The 18,617-nt window shown below is 35.5% G+C and overlaps 3 protein-coding genes across 6 annotated transcripts in view; all 3 read left to right on the top strand.

The window, feature by feature from the left end:
• Positions 1-4,870, top strand: part of GSL10 (glucan synthase-like 10) — a 29,789-nt gene extending 24,919 nt beyond the window's left edge. For both annotated transcript variants that reach the window (XM_088881774.1, XM_011084838.3), the window contains 8 exons: positions 936-1,049; positions 1,128-1,216; positions 1,328-1,480; positions 1,560-1,662; positions 2,632-2,751; positions 3,496-3,546; positions 3,649-3,831; positions 4,321-4,870. In XM_088881774.1, the coding sequence (XP_088737900.1) occupies positions 936-1,049; positions 1,128-1,216; positions 1,328-1,480; positions 1,560-1,662; positions 2,632-2,751; positions 3,496-3,546; positions 3,649-3,831; positions 4,321-4,557 (1,050 nt within the window). In that variant the 3' untranslated portion in view covers positions 4,558-4,870. The remainder of the gene's footprint in view (positions 1-935; positions 1,050-1,127; positions 1,217-1,327; positions 1,481-1,559; positions 1,663-2,631; positions 2,752-3,495; positions 3,547-3,648; positions 3,832-4,320) is intronic.
• A 1,657-nt stretch (positions 4,871-6,527) lies between these two features.
• On the top strand, positions 6,528-8,957 carry LOC105165738 (uncharacterized). The gene is made up of 2 exons (XM_011084839.3): positions 6,528-6,987; positions 7,072-8,957. Exons 1-2 carry the CDS (start codon positions 6,880-6,882, stop codon positions 8,524-8,526), a joined length of 1,563 nt encoding a protein of 520 aa, XP_011083141.1. The 5' UTR covers positions 6,528-6,879; the 3' UTR covers positions 8,527-8,957.
• Positions 8,958-11,186: 2,229 nt separating this feature from the next.
• Positions 11,187-16,569, top strand: LOC105165739 (uncharacterized). 3 transcript variants are annotated; one of them, XR_016066017.1, is made up of 11 exons: positions 11,187-11,609; positions 12,292-12,401; positions 12,528-12,584; positions 12,680-12,979; positions 13,316-13,563; positions 13,733-14,039; positions 14,112-14,385; positions 14,543-14,835; positions 14,970-15,075; positions 15,209-16,052; positions 16,160-16,569. XR_016066017.1 is itself a non-coding variant. In XM_011084843.3 (8 exons), exons 1-8 carry the CDS (start codon positions 11,226-11,228, stop codon positions 14,795-14,797), a joined length of 1,935 nt encoding a protein of 644 aa, XP_011083145.1. In that variant the 5' UTR covers positions 11,187-11,225; the 3' UTR covers positions 14,798-14,921. The 3 variants fall into 3 exon arrangements, 1 of the variants encoding a protein (XP_011083145.1); XR_016066016.1 differs by having other exon boundaries at positions 14,970-16,052; XM_011084843.3 differs by lacking the exons at positions 14,970-15,075; positions 15,209-16,052; positions 16,160-16,569 and having other exon boundaries at positions 14,543-14,921.
• The last annotated feature ends 2,048 nt before the right edge of the window (positions 16,570-18,617 follow it).

Genomic DNA, 18,617 nt, shown 5'->3' with positions numbered 1-18,617 from the left:
TTAACCTTGAAATTTCGTTTCAAAACCTTATTTTATGTGATTGAGGCATTGAGATACTGACTGAACCCCCAATCCCCGAGGCAAGTTATGAAGGTGAAACCTACCTGTAGAATTCCCAGAGAGGGCCTTACTCACATGAAGAGGCTAGTAGCATAAAGAATGTGAGGATTTTATTTGGAAAGCTTGGAAAATGGTGATCCATCATGCAGCTTGGCTTGAGCCACAAGATGTCAGAATACAATTATTCACTTTATACCATATTGTGCACTGTAAAGTGGATTCCTATTGAGGATGAGGTGCATGCATGATTAAACATGTAAAAGCCGAGAATTCAGTGTTAACCTTTCACCCGATACTTGGTATAAAGTGGGTACTAATTGAGAGTGGGGTACATCCATGATTAAACATGGAAAAGCTGAGAAATTGTTGAGAACTACTTGGGCTTGATTATTGGCTTGTTCTTAGTTTCTCTGAGTTAGCAGGAGTATAAATTATCTGCAAGGAGCACTTTCCTCATACATCGTTAATGCAGTGGTATAATGATCTGGATAAATGGATATCAGTTTGCGTTGGTTTCTTGTGTTCTGTCTATCTTTTTCCCCATTATTTTGGTATGAAAAGCATAACAATGAGGGGGTTGTGGCAAGTAAAATATTCCTGTTGGTTGCTTTCTTTTTTCTAGGACCAGGGGGGTGGGGGGAGAATCCGGAATTACTCAGATCCGATATGTGATTATTGTGCATCTTATTATTTCCTCCGCACCTCCTGAACCCTTTCAGGTTTGCATGCCAAAAAATTTATCTCATGATCCAACTGTCCTAGCTATTATTTGCAGCATGAACTCTTTTATCTTAGTAAGACTTAGAAAAATGTTTTTATATTTCAACTTTTGATTTGTTTGTTTGTATCCTTTTCTGTCCACCCTTGCCACACAGGCTTTGGTTAGTTTTGTCACCATGCAATTTCAGCTGTGTACGGTATTCTTCACATTCTCATTGGGCACCAGAACACATTACTTCGGTCGGACTATTCTGCATGGTGGTGCAAAGGTATGCTTCATTATTCGCCCTTTCCACCATGACAAATATCACAATTTGAATTTCATAGCTAATAAGAACCTTTCGCAGTATCATGCAACTGGTAGAGGATTCGTGGTTCGTCACATCAAGTTTACTGAAAACTACAGGCTTTACGCCCGAAGTCATTTCGTTAAGGGGTCTCTCTCACTCTTGCCTCCCCCCGCCCCACTCCCCCGCCTCTTTCTGCACACGTCGTGCATCTCGTTTTTGCCTCCACTCAGTTTTCATATTGCTTTTTTATTTCTCAGAATGGAAATTGTGCTATTGTTGGTGGTAGTCCTTGCATATGGGTACAACAAAGGTTTATCCTATATTCTTCTCACTGTCAGCAGTTGGTTTCTAGCTGGTTCTTGGCTGTTTGCTCCATATTTGTTTAATCCATCAGGTTTTGAGTGGCAAAAGTAAGTGTTTTTTCTGCCATTTTCGCTCTTGTTGCCTCTTAGTCCATTCTTTCAAGGATAACCTTATTTCTCACATTAGGACGGTAGAGGACTTTCGGGATTGGACAAACTGGCTTTTTTACAGAGGTGGAATTGGAGTAAAAGGAGAGGAAAGCTGGGAGGCTTGGTGGGATGAAGAACTGGTATATATATTGTTGTTGTGGTTGGCTGGTTTCTTTTTATCTTGACCTTGATATGGCCCCTTTTTGTCGGTTCCTTTACGAACTTTGACTGGAGTAATTTCTCTAGGCAATTTATTCAACTAAAATGCCTTTCCATTGTGCATTTGTTTTACATGTTCCTATAAGTCTCCTTGTAACTATCATATACCAAATGGGGTGATATGTAGTATGATTTTGTTTGTTCAGATTTTTCATTTTTTAAATTTTATTGCTTATTTGGCTAATAGCTTTGCATGTGGTCAGAGGCAGGATATACATGTTACATACATTCATCTAATCTAAGCTTGATATATATGTATACATGAGACATCATATGTGTGTATATCTATAGATAGATCCTAGAGAGGAGAGATTTCATAAAGAGAAAAGGTGGTGGTGTTTTAAGTTTGGAAATGTTATTTGCATCCTCCAGGCTTTTACTTCTGACTGGATTCTTTATTTATATGTGAGTCATCAGTATTTTGGGCTGCTTAATTGGCCAACAAACATTCACTGGTAAAGTCAATCGAACTAGCAAATAATTGAGGGTGTCTCCATTGATTATGCTAAACCTCAAGTTACAGGGTAATTATCATCCCTAATGTATACATGACTTTTCTTAAATGAGTTAGAAAATTTTTGTGTTAGATCTATAGCTTGAAACTTATATTGCGTTTTTGCTGGCCATCGTAGTTTACACCTGCTATAAAATTATATCACCCAGAAGGTAAGACAGTACAATTTTGGGCGAGACATACTATGAGTGAAGCTACAAGTTTAGACAAGCCATTAAACTGAATGTACAAGTAACCTTTTAAGTTTTGTTTCTACTCTTAACACTTAGACTTTGTTATACCTTTTTTGTGTTGTAACTTTTATACAAATATGTTTGCCTGGAACTCTTGTTTAAGCTCCCAAATTTTGTGTATAACATTTTACATTTTGGTGCAGTCTCATATTCAAACCTTCAGTGGGAGAGTGATGGAAACCATTCTAAGCCTACGATTTTTCGTCTTCCAGTATGGCATCGTCTACAAGTTAAATGTGCAAGGAGACAATACATCACTACTGGTACAATTTTTCCCTTAAGTGAGAATTACCTTACCCTTTCCTTATTTTTGCTTTCACTAATAATGTCGATGCATAAAGTTTGAGGACCATGGTGTGAACCTCCATGTTTGGACTGTTGTATTTACCCAATTCTGATGAATCTAAGGTAATGAATTCATTGCTAAAAATTTGCTGAGCACAGGTGAGCATCCTGAAGGTCACTGCTGTATTTTTCCTGTCAATCAAACCTACTGTTGGTCACTTATTCAAGCAGAAGCGTGTGAGAAAGCCAACTGAACATCTGTGCAGTGACCGCTCAGAATTGGCAAACCATGCATTACTAGATATTCAACTTGACGTGCTCTATGTATTGACAAATAGATGTTCTATGGTTTTTTCTTCATAGAATAAAGGCTGGTTTATTCGCCAAACAAGCATGGGCTGCTGCCATCTTTTTTAATAATCGATGAACTGACCTCAAGTTATCCTTGTAAAATGTCTAATTTGTTTGTAAGCAGTCTCAACCCTCGACTGGGAGCCAAATAAGAGATCAGTTTGTTCTTTTACCATGGGCCAGATATGGGCTTGCATAGAATAAGCAAACAAGATAATTGCTTAATTTTATTGAAGAAACATCCATGCCCAAGTAGAAATGATTAAAATATTTTATAATGCACTATGCAAAGTATCTATTTATATTGTAGAAGTCAACTGTTGGGTATACATGTGAACTGATTTCTATTTGCTGTGAAATTTTGTCTTCAGGTATACGGGTATTCATGGATCGCGTTTGCTGTGATTATACTTCTTTTCAAAGTATGTTCAAATATCTAATTCGTAGAAAACCTCCAAGCTTGATAAGTCAGTTCCATTTTGCCAGCAGCTCAACTAAACCAAAGTTCCATTTTGGACTCACAGGTATTCGGCTTTAGTCAAAAGATCTCAGTCAACTTTCAGTTGCTGCTACGGTTTATCCAAGGTCTGGCGTTTTTGGTAGCACTGGTTGGTTTGGCTGTCGCTGTTGCATTTACTAAGCTCAGTATCGTAGATATATTTGCTTGTCTCTTGGCTTTTCTGCCTACCGGATGGGGAATTCTGTCTGTAAGTTTTCCCAGTGCTTATGCTGTTTGTTACATATTTTGTTTGACATCATCATCTTAACCACCTGTGAGATCATTTCAAGTTTAATTTTGATTTCATTTGAGCATTTCGATAATTGTATATGGTGGATAATCTGTTCATCAGAGACCCCTCAATTTTCATGTGCATGAAATTTAATGATTTAGTTGATAGAAAGTCATGGGATCACAGATTCTAAGTACCAGGAAGTACTTGCATTTTGTTGTAACTTACAAGTGTGATTGGTGTTGATATTAGGAAATCCATTCATGAAATTTGAATTTTTATGAGATATTTATTCGCATGCCCTTCGGTTATAGCCAACTCTAGTCCTAACTTTTGCATAATTATACTGACGTCGCTTGTTAGTCCTTGCCAGTCTTCCTTACCAGGTTTGAATCGACATGACTTGTATTTTAACGGACTCCTTTCTCCTCAACTTATACATTTTATTTTTAAATCTTTTCATAGATCGCTTGCGCTTGGAAGCCTCTGGTGAAGAAAATAGGATTGTGGAAGTCCATTCGGTCTATTGCCCGCTTATATGATGCTGCAATGGGGATTCTCATCTTCATCCCAATCGCTCTGCTTTCCTGGTTCCCATTTGTTTCCACATTCCAAACACGTCTTATGTTCAACCAAGCGTTCAGTCGAGGTCTGGAAATCTCTCTCATCCTTGCTGGAAACAACCCAAACACTGGCATTTGATCACAATGTGTGGCTGTTCAAACATTGTTTTGTATATAGCACAGAACCTGTAGTTGCCTTGTATCACTACCCTATTAGATCCATCAATTTTGAATGTACTATGTACGAGTGACCTTTTCAGGGGATTTTGTATGTACCTAGAGCAGTGTTTTGATCTTCGAAAATCTCTTTCTAGCTGCAAGTTGTGATTTTGCTCTTGTATCAAAATCTATCGCCAGTGCAATATGGATCATTTTGGATGACTAAATTAAACTATTGAGATATTAGTTAAGATTATATTTGATTTAATGGAGGTACAATTATAGATTTTAAATTCCTAATACTAAAATTTTTGGTTTTATTTGGAGTAGTTTTTTCAAATATTTTTATTCTAATGTTAAAATTATATTTCACTGAATATTAATGAATTCAAATTCTCAAATTCTTTTGTGCCTATCCTTTCTCCAAATTCAATTCCGTCAATTCAGACAGAGTTTAAAAGTGTCTAAAGCCCAAGGCGATGTACTAAAACAGGTAATCAACATTCCAACACTTTCCGGCGTTCTGAAGTCACCAAAATGAGCATGTCTTAGAAAGGTTTTTCTAATTGATACTTGCATAATGTTACATTCGGAGAAGACGGTTGAAGATCTGCAATTTTTCCAGCTCTCCTAAAATTCAACAACACAACAAATAATAATACCAATAATAAATGACAAGGTAGTGGAATCTTGAAGTGCAAAGTTCGCATTAACCTTGATATATGGTGTAAATCCTTGACCTTTATATCTTGAAGGGATGGACTGGTTGGATTGAATTTGCGTCTGGTGGCAAATGGACTGGTTGGATTGAATTTGAGTCGAGTTTAAGGTGAGTTGGATCTAAAATGGGTTTAAATGTATGGTTCAAAATAGGTTGGGTTCTTAACGGGCCGGGTTTGATTAGTATGATCGTTTCATTGGTTCGAATTTTAAAGATTTCAAAGATCTCATATTATGAAAAGGATAAAGGATAGCTACTATTTATAATGTACACACCAACTTGTATTATATGTTATCTTTTACTATTGACCATGTACATCGATATTTTAAAATTTGGGACCGTTGACGGAATTGAAAAATTGATTGGATTAAGAATTATTGGTTCAACTACAACTTGAGTCATGGTTGAACCAGTAATGTTATAATTATGTCATAACAGAACTAATATATAAAAATATATTAAAAACTGCGTTGTCTTTTTTCTTTAATTATTTTTGCATCTATTTTATGGATTGAATCCATAATCAATCCATATTATAACAATTAAGAACCCATATTAGATCCATTAAGAACAAATATCCAACGATATGAATTATAAGTTTATTCATCACAAACGTTTGGGTGGATTGAACACATGGGTCTTAACCCACATTGACATCTCTACTCTTGATATATGGTCCGTTTACGTAAACTACTTATATATCTTGTATAATTACATAAATCACTCATAATAATCCAAAGACAATGCTACATATGACGTTGTTGATATTTTTAGGGAGAATGTATAATTTTTTAAAAAATAAAATAAATTTTATAAATAATATTACCATGTTGAATAAATATATGTATAATATTTTAAAATAATAAATATAACTTGTGTAAATAGACCGTTTTAGTTATATGACATTTCATCCTATTTTTTTTCTTTATTAATTAAAAAAATCTCATAAATTGGGGACGGACGGAGTAGGAGTAGAACATAGGAAACTCAGAGGATGATGCCTCGAAAGATGCACACTGCGACGTCGTTTTGTCCTTGGAATTGCGGTCCACGTAATTAAGCAGGAATCTGAGGTCGTTTCGTTGCAAAGCCCCAAACCGACTCATACTCCTATCCTAACAACCACGCGTCTTCAATCTCAGCCGTTCAGGACTGATCCAACCATCCACACCGCCAATCTCTGCCCCCCAACACCCCGCCCCATTATAAATACCCTGCTTTTATTTCTGTCCCTCACTCTGAAATTTTCAAGAACAATTCGAAACGTGAAGCGACGGATCTGTGGAGAGAAATTCGTACCGGATACATGTTTTGAGATGGACAATTTCTCCCTTCAATTTTAATCTTTAGATCACAATTTTCGGGAAATATAAATCTTCAGTCTGAGATTTTGGATTTTGATTTTCTTCTTCTTTATCCCACTTTTTAAATTGTTGTAACGCTTTTGAGAGTTGGGAATTTGGATACAACGTTCGGTAGGGTGTGAGGAGCTATTAACATCTAAAGACTTTCTGTATTTCTGAGGTTTTATTTTGTCCTTTTTTTTAGTTTATATTTTACCGGTCGTTTGTGATTATTGAGATGAACGAGCAAGCAACGATGATGAATCAACAACAGCAGCAGCAGCAGCAATTGATGAACATGAATCAGAATATAATGAGTATGAATCAAATAAATCCGCAGCCGCAGGTAATTAAATTCCTCCAGAATAAACCCTTTATACATTGTCCACTGATTTCACAATCGAGTGATTTGTTGAGTCTTCGGCCGCAGATGGTTCAGATGAATCGTAGCTACGGGATATGGTCCCAGCCGCAGCAATTTCAAAACCCTAACCATAATCCTGGTGCTAAGAAACAACCACCACCTGCTTTTAAAAAGTCTTTGGGTCCGAGGAGCAATTGGAAGGGCAAAAAGGTGAATAAGCCCAATGATAAGAGAAGGACGGAGCAGCAAAAGTCTGTAATGGCTGGTGGAATCGGAGGTGTTAACATAATTAGTGGTGGTGGCGGCGGCGTTGGGAACCTGAACTTTAATAACTATAACCCTCCGACATTGAATGAATTGCAGCATCAGAATCGGTTGAAGACGCGGAAGTTTTTCCCCAAGAAAAAGTTCAATAAGAACTATAACATGAACATGAATATGGGTGGTAATAATAGCAGGTCTGCTCCCTTTGCTCCAAGGAACACCACTTCCTTCATAATTAGAGCCAAGAAAAGTGGTGGGATTGCCCCGTTGGTTTCTCCGTATCCTGTGACTCCTGCTGTTTTGCCAACCCCCATTTTGTCTCCTTCAAGGGAGGTTCTGGTAGACATGGCAAAGGAAGAGTGGGGGGTGGATGGATATGGGTCCATGAAAGGGTTGATTCGGTTGAGATCGCCTGGACATGAAATGGAGGCTCATGAGGATGAGGAGGAAGATGAAGGCAGCTCAAGTGAGAGTGATGTTGAGGAGCATGTTGAGGTGGAGAGGAGGTTGGACCATGATTTGAGCAGATTCGAGATGATTTATGATCCAAATAATGCTAATGCTGGTGGGATGGAGTTCCAGAATGTGCTGGAAAATAGAGTGGATGATCAGGATACGCATATTGCACAGCTGGAGGAGGAGAACCTGATTTTGAAAGAAAGGTTGTTCTTGATGGAGCGAGAGTTAAAGGATTTGAGGAGGAGGATGCTATGTCTAGAAAGGAAGGGAAACAGAGGGGAGGGTATGAACGAGGAGATAGTTGAGAATGAATCTGAAAATGAAAGTGAGAGTCGTGGGGAGGAGGCTCATTCGGTAGAGGACAATAACGAGGTATTCAATGAAGAGAATATCCAGGAAGATAGGTATGTTAAGGAGAAAAGCAATGATGGGCACATTGCTGAACATTTTGAGGCAGCACCAAATACAGAGAAAACTGTTGAATCAGATACACAAGGGGAAACGGAAAAGAAAGATAAAGGACTAAATGTAGCTGGGAAGAATAATAATATCACATATGTTGAGAGCAAAGAAGAAAGAAACAATGAGTTGCTTGAAGCAAATATGTCCGAGGATAACATTGCTTGTACAAGCGAGAATAATAACTATGAGGCAGGGTTTGTTGATGCAGAAGTTAAGGTAAAGAGTGATGTCGACGTTGAATCTTCTGAACATATGACGGTAGGAGAAGATGTTTGTGTGTTAGAGGATACAGTGGCAAAAGATAACACTGTCTTAGAGAATGATGCTGCAAATTGAAGTGTACATAGAGGTCAAGTGTAGCGATAAGCATCGGCTTGATGACTTCACAATTGTCCCTCATTAATGCCTGCTCATTCTCTTGGTGTTCTGGAGCACAAGTATTTTGGTATATAGCCCTTTGTTTGCTGCTGCTCAACCATAGAAGGAGAAATAACTGATCCATTTGGTGGTTTTTCTCAAATATCTTTAATTGCTCCAAAATCTTGGTGCATAGGTTCGTGTTGATTTCTTGCTTTGTTGTGTCTGTGCACACGCACGAGCACTCATCTTTTTCTTGGTGGGCAAGTGGGGTGGCAATAAACCTTCTGCTGTAGATGATGTTGATAAGGCTTTCGTCAAAAACTCTTAACATGTAATGTTCTGCATGCTATTTGTAATGAACTGCATTATTCCAAGTTTCACTTAATAGTGTGATAAATTTGTTGTCATTTTGTGAATAGATGCCTTCAATTGTTTGTTTTATCCTAGTGGTGTTATAGGAGTTCCCAATAGAAGTGAGGTTTTCCATTCCATCTTCTGATATGTTCAGGGTTAGTGAGTTTTTGCTTTGCCAATGCCCTAATGAAGATCTATTCCATGTCTTCTTGTGTTGTCCACTGTTGTTCCCTTATCTTTTAAATTAAAAATAATAGACAAAAATTCCCTTTAACTTCGAGCAAAATGATATAATTTATTTTTCCCTCTATAACAAAATATATCAATCAATTTGAATTTAAATTTTATTATCATTGTCAAATTCATAAAGTTAGCAAAACATAGTGAAATAACAAATAATTAATTTAGATTTAATACGGTAAGATTTGTTGCACCACAGGCCTTAAATTTTTAATGTTTTAGCTTTACAATAAAATGGTAAAATTTTATTGAAGAAAATTTCAAATAACGAAAAATTGAGAAAAAAACTAAACCTATAATTTTGTTACTTTTTTCAATAAAAAATAGCAAGCATATTTTTATATTTATACCAATATTAAAAAGAGATCATCTATAACTCATAAATCAGTGATATTGTTCCATCAATTTTTAAATATAATAATTATATTATTTAACACTATTATACTAATTCTTTTATTGTGCCCATTAAATTAAATATACTTTGTTGGTATAGATATTTTAATTTTATTTATAAAATATTTTAAAAATTGAAAAATATTTATATGTACACAGAAACGTCATGTCTCGACAACTAATCTATATTATATAAAAAGAAACTTAAAAAAAGGCCTTCCATAGTCATAAATTACGGTTAGTGATATCGATGCACCAATTTTTTGTGAATAAAAGAATGTCCTTCAATCGATAAAATAACTAATTTATTTAATTTTTAAAATTTTATATTAATTAATAAATTAGTTTTTTTCTTTTTTTTTATTTAATAAAATGTATTGATATATACATTTTATTTTTTATTCATAATGTTATTTCTAATATATTTTAAGATATATAAAACATTAATTCATTATATGCATACAGAAACGGACTGCCACAACACCTAGTTTAATAGAAAAAAAAATTCTATTTTTACTCACAAAGAAATGTTATTTACACCGCGATACTAATTTTTTAAATTATAAAAAATATCCCTTATGTATCTTTTAACCACCCCTATTCAAATTCTTATTCTCATCTATATATCTATATTATCTATCTATGTTAATATAAAAAGAAAGATATTTTTCACCCATAAACAACAGTCTATGATATCACGATACCGATTTTTTTATATCGATAATATTCTTAAATTATTTTTTATTTACTTATTTATTTTTTTATAAATATGATATGTCGTCTTTTATATTTTATTTTTATATATAATATATTTTAAAACGTATAAAAATTATTCTTATATGTATATAGGGAAAGTTAGTTAATCTATCAATGTTAATATAAAAAGAAAAGATCTTTTTCACCCACAAACAACCGTCTATAACATTGCGATACCAAATTTTTTGTGTTGACAATATTCCTAAATTATTTTTTTATAAATGTACGTAGGGTTTTATATTTTATATTTATATATAATATATTCTTAAGTGTAAAAAAATTATTTATTATATTTATATAGGAACAACTAGTTAATATATATGAAAAAAAAAACCCTTTGGCCTCCACACTTGCAAAACCGTCGCATCCATTATAACTAATTGGATGTGACACATTCGATGCATCTCCCAAAAAAATTACAATAATTAAATATCATTTAATAAAACACATTCATATAGTATAGATAACAATTATATTCTTGATTAAATAACTTTAAGAATAAATTATAATTACTTTTTTTTTTATTAAAGTGACCATACTACACTAATTATTTTATCATGTCGATAATACATTAAATTAAATTAATTTATTTTTTTAAAAATATAATCTATTAAATTATATATTTTATTTTTATTTTTAATATATTTTTAATTTTAAAATATTATTTATTATATGTATATAAAAATATCATGCCACAATGGTCAGTATATAAATAAAATTCCTAAAATCGGTACTCGAGTTTTGATATTAGATATCGAATATTTGAAAATTGTTGAAATTTCATTTTGTAGGCATATACGTATTTTGTTCTCCATGTCTATACATATACACCTAAATATCTGCAAATATACGTAGATATATATATATATATATATATATTGCAATTGTAAGTAGAGTATAACAAGTAGATAGTAATTAAAATCGAAGGAAAAATGCTTTCCCAGATTTCGGCATCACTCTCTCACCCCTCTTCTCTCACCGCCACCACCGCCTTCTCCTTCCGCTCTTCGCTCAGACCCAAATTGCGTTCCTTCTCCTTCAATTTGCAGGACCGCCGCTTCTCCACCGTCGTTTGTATAGATGGAAGTTCTTCTCCCGCCGCAGCTTCCGCGGTCTCTGTTTCCGAAGATTTGAATGATCAAACTTTGAGAAATAACGACGGGAATAATTATGGTTATGGTGTTGGTGATAATGCTAAGAATATTGATAGTAGTAATCAAAATAATGTTAAGTTGAAGCTGGAAGAACTGAAGTGGGACCACTCGTTTGTTCGTGAGCTGCCGGGTGATCCTAGGACCGATTTAGTTCCGCGGCAGGTTCGGTTTATGATAGTTTCTTGTTCCTGTTTATCCTTGTGAATTATCTGCGCTGAAATTTTAATTTGTGGATGCTGTTTTGCCTGAATTAAGTTGTCCTTACAATTTCTTGTCCTTGAGATTAATGATAAGTGGCGGGTATGTCTGTTGCAGATATATGCTAGTTGAAAGCTGACTGTAGAAGTGTTATCCTTTTCTATTGAGAAAAACCTTTTGGCATTTCTAGATTTTTAATTAGTGTTTTTTATCAAAGGCAGGTTGTTTTTATGTTTAATGATATGTTTTAACTCAGGATTCCTTTCGTTTTGGTCAATTTAAGGAAGGGTGGGTAAGTTATTGGTAGAAGAAAGTTGTCAACAAGGTTACTTTGTTAACCAAGGATCAGAAGTGGTTTTATTTGCAGAAATTGGACACCTATATAATTTTGGGAATGACACAGTTATTATTCTAGGTATAATTAGCCATCTGTTAACATGATATGTTATTCTTGGTTCCCATGACATTTTGTTATGCTTTAGATCCTTTAGAAATGTCCAACTCTGTAATCCTTTATGCTTTAGATCCTTTAGAAATGTCCAACTCTGTTTACAAAAGGGATTTTATGCTGTGTGTCCATTTAGTTTGCTAGCACTTCTTTATAATACGTTTGGATGCCACGTGCTGTTATGGCATTTTTTTGCAGGTTTTTCGTTCTTGTTATACAAAAGTTTCTCCTTCAGCTGAGGTCGATAATCCTCAACTTGTTGCATGGTCAGATTCGGTTGCGGAGTTACTTGACTTGGATCCTAAAGAGTAAGTTGTGCGATTATCTGCGCTAATGTTTTGACTTCCGATGTCACTCTTTTCTTTCATATGAGTTAAAGTTTCTTCACTACTACAGACTTAAAACTTTCATGCCTAATTTCTTTTGAATTTCAGATTCGAAAGGCCTGATTTTCCACTGATATTCTCTGGGGCATCACCTTTAGTTGGAGCGTGAGTTCTCTCCATAACCTTTCTTTTCTTTCGTCCCACTTTATTTGTCACTCTTTGGTCCACCTATAAGTTCTCTCCACTTAACTTTTATGCAGGATGCCTTATGCTCAATGCTATGGGGGACATCAGTTTGGGATGTGGGCTGGTCAGTTGGGTGATGGCCGGGCAATTACACTAGGAGAAGTTCTTAATTCCAAGTCACAGAGGTTGGAACTGCAACTTAAGGGTGCTGGGAGGACACCGTACAGTCGGTTTGCTGATGGTCTTGCAGTCTTACGTAGTAGTATCCGAGAGTTCCTCTGCAGCGAGGCAATACACAGTCTAGGGATCCCAACAACGCGTGCGTTGTGTTTAGTGAAAACTGGAAAATTTGTTACTCGAGACATGTTTTATGAGTATGTCTTTCGAGCCTATTCTAAATATGTTGCCGATTGATGCTTCACCGTTAATCTTGATCAACAATATTTTAAATTTGGTTACATAAGAGTATCATATCTCCGGTCTTAAGTAACAATGTGACATTAGTTTCCTTTTATGCATTCTGAAACTTGTGATCCTGCAACCTTCTTATTGGTGTCTTTATTATATTGCTTATACTAAATTTCCTGATTCAAGTTTTAGTTTAAAACCAAATATTGAGGCATTGGAGGGTTATATGTATTACACTGAATAAAGATGGTTAAAAATTATGATTTTCAACATTTGACAGCTAATGTTTCATTTGCATGCAGTGGCAATCCAAAGGATGAGCCCGGTGCAATTGTTTGCAGGGTCGCCCAATCCTTTCTTCGCTTTGGTTCATACCAGTTACATGCTTCAAGAGGGAAGGATGATATTGGTCTTGTTCGCACTTTGGCTGATTATGCCATTAGGCATCACTTCCCCCATTTAGAGAACCTCAGCAAAAGTTACAGCTTATCTTTCAGTACTGGCGAAGGAGATGATTCAGTTGTAGATTTAACTTCAAACAAGTACGCAGGTAAATTCAATTTTGAGGGAATGATTGAACTCATCCTCATTGAAGTTCACATTAGATAATTTTTCCGGTTATGCCCTCAATGTCTATTTATGTCTTGGATTCATTTTCTTGGAAAATATTATTAAACCAAATTGATTTGTTTATATGTTGCAATGATGATAAACACCAGCTTGGGCGGTGGAAGTCGCGGAGCATACGGCTTCCTTAATTGCAAACTGGCAGGGTGTTGGCTTTACCCATGGAGTGCTGAACACAGATAACATGAGTGTGTTGGGACTCACCATTGATTATGGCCCTTTTGGTTTCTTGGACGCTTTTGATCCCAGTTACACTCCAAATACTACTGATCTTCCAGGCAGAAGGTACTGCTTTGCAAATCAACCCGATATTGGTTTATGGAACATTGCGCAGTTCGCCACAACTATTTCTGCTGCCCAGTTAATAAATGACAAGGAGGCAAACTATGCCATGGAGAGGTATTTTAGTGGGATTTACATTTTCTGCTTCACCAGCTTTTGTTGTCCTGACACATCTCCTTGACTTATTAGATACGGGACAAAGTTTATGGATGAGTATCAAGCTATAATGACCAAAAAAATCGGTCTGCCGAAGTACAATAAGCAGTTGATCAGTGAACTACTTAAAAACATGGCTGTTGATAAAGTAGACTACACCAATTTCTTTCGGTTGCTTTCAAATATCAAAGCTGATCCAACCATTCCAGAAGATGAGCTATTGATTCCTCTGAAGGCTGTTCTGTTGGATATCGGCAAGGAGCGCAAAGATGCATGGACTAGCTGGGTGAAATCCTACACACAAGAGGTATACAACATACTGTTATGATTTTATTTTGCATTTAGTAAAGTTTTACAGAACACAATATTTTGAACAAAGCCGCCACTAAAGGCCACTGCATATAGGAGTACTGTTCTTGAAATCCTGTCTCAGAGCTTTTACCTATATTTTTCTCTGCTAATAGCTTTCTGCCAGCGGCATCTCTGATGAGGAGAGGAAGACAGCAATGAATTCAGTAAATCCCAAGTACATCCTTAGAAACTATTTATGTCAAAGTGCCATTGATGCAGCAGAACAAGGCGATTTTGAAGGGGTTCGCCGGCTACTAAAGGTTATGGCTAGGCCGTATGATGAGCAACCGGAGATGGAAAAATACGCCTGCTTGCCCCCTGCTTGGGCTTCTCGTCCAGGCGTTTGCATGCTTTCTTGTTCTTCTTGAGTTGATCAATAGAGTGATGCGTAATATGTACATAAAAAGTATGTATGCTGATTTTTGTTTGTAATGACCTGTAAATGCTGTAGCTTTCCACGCTTAGATTTCTTTTTCTCGTCCTTGGGGCTTAGTTCGTGCAGGTTCATGTGTATCTTTTTGTTGCAAATTACTTCCACAGGTTTGGTTGCTAGGTTGATTTCAACATTCGACTATGGCTAGTGGAGATTTCGTCCTCTGGTCTTAGAGAATATTAAGCAAGAGAAGCTCATTACTTGCAAAATGGGGTGAGAATTGCCAGTATAACAAACAGAAAACCTCTTATCGACTGTAGAAAAATTGATCTTACCTCAACAACTGTAGCCTTAGGGAAAGATAGAACTAACTAATCCACTGCAACATTGTTTTGGAACTCCTCAGAAACACCGGCCAAACTTGACGCTGAATGCCCATCTCAGGTATACAAGACCACACCTCAGGTATTTGTCTCTCTTCCCCGTTACTTTTGTCATTTCCCATTGTTTTGCAACAAAGGCTGCAGAAATGGTTTCTTCACTTTGTTCTGTGCTTCCAATCTAGTGAATTGTGTGTTTAAAGTTTTCATGGATGTAAGTACAGCCTATCCTTACGTGAACTAGTCCAGAGGGAAAATGTATAATCAAGCATCTCGTATGTTCTTCTGGCATCTGCTGTATCTGAGTTTTGCTTCATCTCCATAAGAACAAGTGGTATTAGGAGGTGCAATAAAGTTCTGATATGGAAAAAGAAAGCATCTTTCTTTGCTTTTCTATTTCCTTGCAAGTTGCTCTGTTGTGTTACTGCAGTATTCTAGCTTTGTGCTTCTTGTGTCTCTAGTATATTGATGCCAGTGAAATCATTTTGATTACGGGTAAAAGATGTCGGGATCTTAACTCCATATGCAAAAATGATAGGGATATGGTTGTTATGCGACTTCTGAATGAATATGATCTCCCAAGATTGTTTACCATTCAGGAAATGTGAGTTTCTTGAAGCCGTGAGATCTGGAAGAAAGGCATCCTCAATTACTCTGAGGCGCTTAAGCTGCAGGAGAAGTTGACATCTGATATAAAAATGCACAAGATTACTGATACCCTGCTGTCCCTACATCATCCACCCACATATACTCTTGGCAAAAGGCAAACTGATCACAATGTATTGGCTCTGAGGCTAACTTAAGGCTATGGGTGCAGAACTTCACTACACGCAACGCGGAGCTGATGTCACATTTCATGGTCCACACCAGGTTATTTTATATCCCATTATTTCTCCAAGAGAAATTGGCTTAGGAGCTAGAAAGTATGTTGAGAATCTTGAATCCACAATGATAGAGTTGTGTTCTTTGACAAACAGGTGAAACGGGGGTTTGGGTTGGTCAGAGAAAGATTGTTGCCATCGGGGTTCGTATATCTGCTGGAATTACGTCCCATGGGTTGGCATTTAGTGTCGATCCTGATTTGAGCTACTTCAAGCATATCGTGCCGTGTGGGATTTCAGATAAAGAAGTCGCGTCTTTGCAAAAAGAGGTACCAGATGCTTCCTCCTGATGAAGTTATTCATGATCAGTTGATTACATGTTTTTTTAAAACATTTGGCTACACAAATGTTATATGGAAAGATGGTTCATTCGTGTCCTCAGATTGTAGAAACAACTGATGGAGTTGCACTATACTAAAACTTTCATTCTGTATTTTGTTTGGACATGCAATCAACAAATGTTGTTTGTCTCATGTCAATAATATAAAAGTGCTATTCATGTAGGATATTTGGTCTCTGACTCAAAACCCCTGTTTCATCATTTCAGTACTAAAATTAGAAAAAAGATTTAAGGGGAGCAAGCAATAATGCACTTGCCCTTTTCAAGTGGGTGATAAACAAAACTAAGGTATGTGACTGAATTGGTGGACTCTACTTTAAGACAACATTATCATGTAGGAGCCCATGTTCCATCTTCCAAGAAGCAACAGACGACTTCCTAGGAAATTGCATCCTGAGCAAACTGTCTGATCAGATTACCCTGAGGAAATTAAGGTTTCACTTCAATTATGAAACACTAATTAAGCAAATTAAGTACTATAAAACTATTAGTTATTTCATATTCATGAATGGTCATGAATCTTGAACCTTGACAAGAAGGTAAAAATCTTGAGACATGATAAGAGCCCATTAAGGTACAAAATCCAAGCAAGCTTACCAGCTAAACCTAGCTGTGGTTGTTCTTTCTTGCAATCATTAAAGTAGTTTAATCCTATATTTAAGTAAAGAAAGATGACTAATGTGATTGTCTTGTGATAACTCACATGACACATGTTATTTAATCTATGAGGATTGCCTTGAACCTAGAGATGAATAATAGTCAAATCAGCATCACATGTGGGAAAGCTGCTTCCAAGTTCCAACTCACTCAAAAACAAGGAAGAAGGAATATATTTCCATAATAAGGATTTTTACTCTACTTTGGGCGTTCTAATATAGAAGGACTGGGGATTCCGAAAAGCTCCCCACCTCTAGGTGGTTTTGGTTAAAATAAAAAAAAAAAAAAGGATTTTTACTCTACTTAAAGTTATATAAATCGCCATGGAGAATTCAATAAAATTAAGGATTTAATTATACTTAACTTTTTTGAAAATATAGAATTATACTTTTCTCCAATTTTTTTTTTGAAATTATATATATAGTCTCTTCAAAAATTCTCCATTTGCACCTAACTTGTATTGATTCGGATTTGGACAACAAAGACATTAGAAAAAAATACAAAAACTTTAATTTTGGTCTTAATTTAGTATCTCATGTATATTTTTGTATTTATAAATAGATAAATATAATATATATATATATATGTATGTGTGTCTGTGGGAAGTGTGGTTAACATCATTACATTTTTTCCCTTTTAAATACAAAATTATTACATGAAATATTAAATGAGGTGTAAAATTAGAAATTTATGTAATTCTTTGTCGATGTCAACATTTTTTGTTTAAATCCTAATAAAAGTGTAATTCAGAAATTCTTTTAAGGAAACCTGTAATCTTGCAATTTTAGATAAAATTTAAGTATAATTAACCTAAAATGAGTAGAATAACGTCCCAAAAAATAAATGAGAACGGTTGATTCAAACATAAGCATTTTACAAAATAGAGCCGACTGAAAGCTAAGAGCTTGTTTGGTTGTGTTTTCAATGAGATTTTTTTCACTTTTCACTATTTGGGTAGGTGGAAATTTGTTTGGTCAAATCATTTTTAATTAAATGCATTCATATTTTAATTCTTAATTTCAAATTTATATAGGTCATATGAGCTTGTCATATTTGTCTTTCTGTCACATAAAAAATACATATACTTATATTTAATATTCTCACACCTATATATTTATATATGGAAACAACTATCCAAACATATTCTCAATTTTTGCACAAAAATCAATAAAATATTTCTACACATTTCTAATTATTGAAAACTGAAAATAAAAATAAAAACACAACCAAACGGGCTGTAACTCTCAATAACGTGATTAGAACAAGTTTTAGGAAGTCGACAAAGTATAGAAACTGTGTGAAAAGACGCGTGATTAGTCAAATTGGCTAGCTCAAAAGTTTCTCCTCAGAGCAACATTTTTTGACACTGTTGACTTAAAATCTGAATTTGCCTGAATCTCAGGCTTAGTTTATAGTTAACTTTAACACACGACACATGTTTGTGTCAGGCCAAAGCACGAGCTACAGCCAAGAGACCACCACGCCTCACCTCACCATCTTCTTTCAAACCCAAAACTCCCCACATTATAACTGGCAAATGCTCCCTTTTCATTCTCC

The sequence above is a fragment of the Sesamum indicum genome, linkage group LG6, assembly GCF_026168435.1.
Source record: "Sesamum indicum cultivar Baizhima isolate 11 linkage group LG6, ASM2616843v1, whole genome shotgun sequence".
NCBI lineage: Eukaryota > Viridiplantae > Streptophyta > Magnoliopsida > Lamiales > Pedaliaceae > Sesamum > Sesamum indicum.
This window is presented reverse-complemented; position numbering and strand designations above follow the sequence as displayed.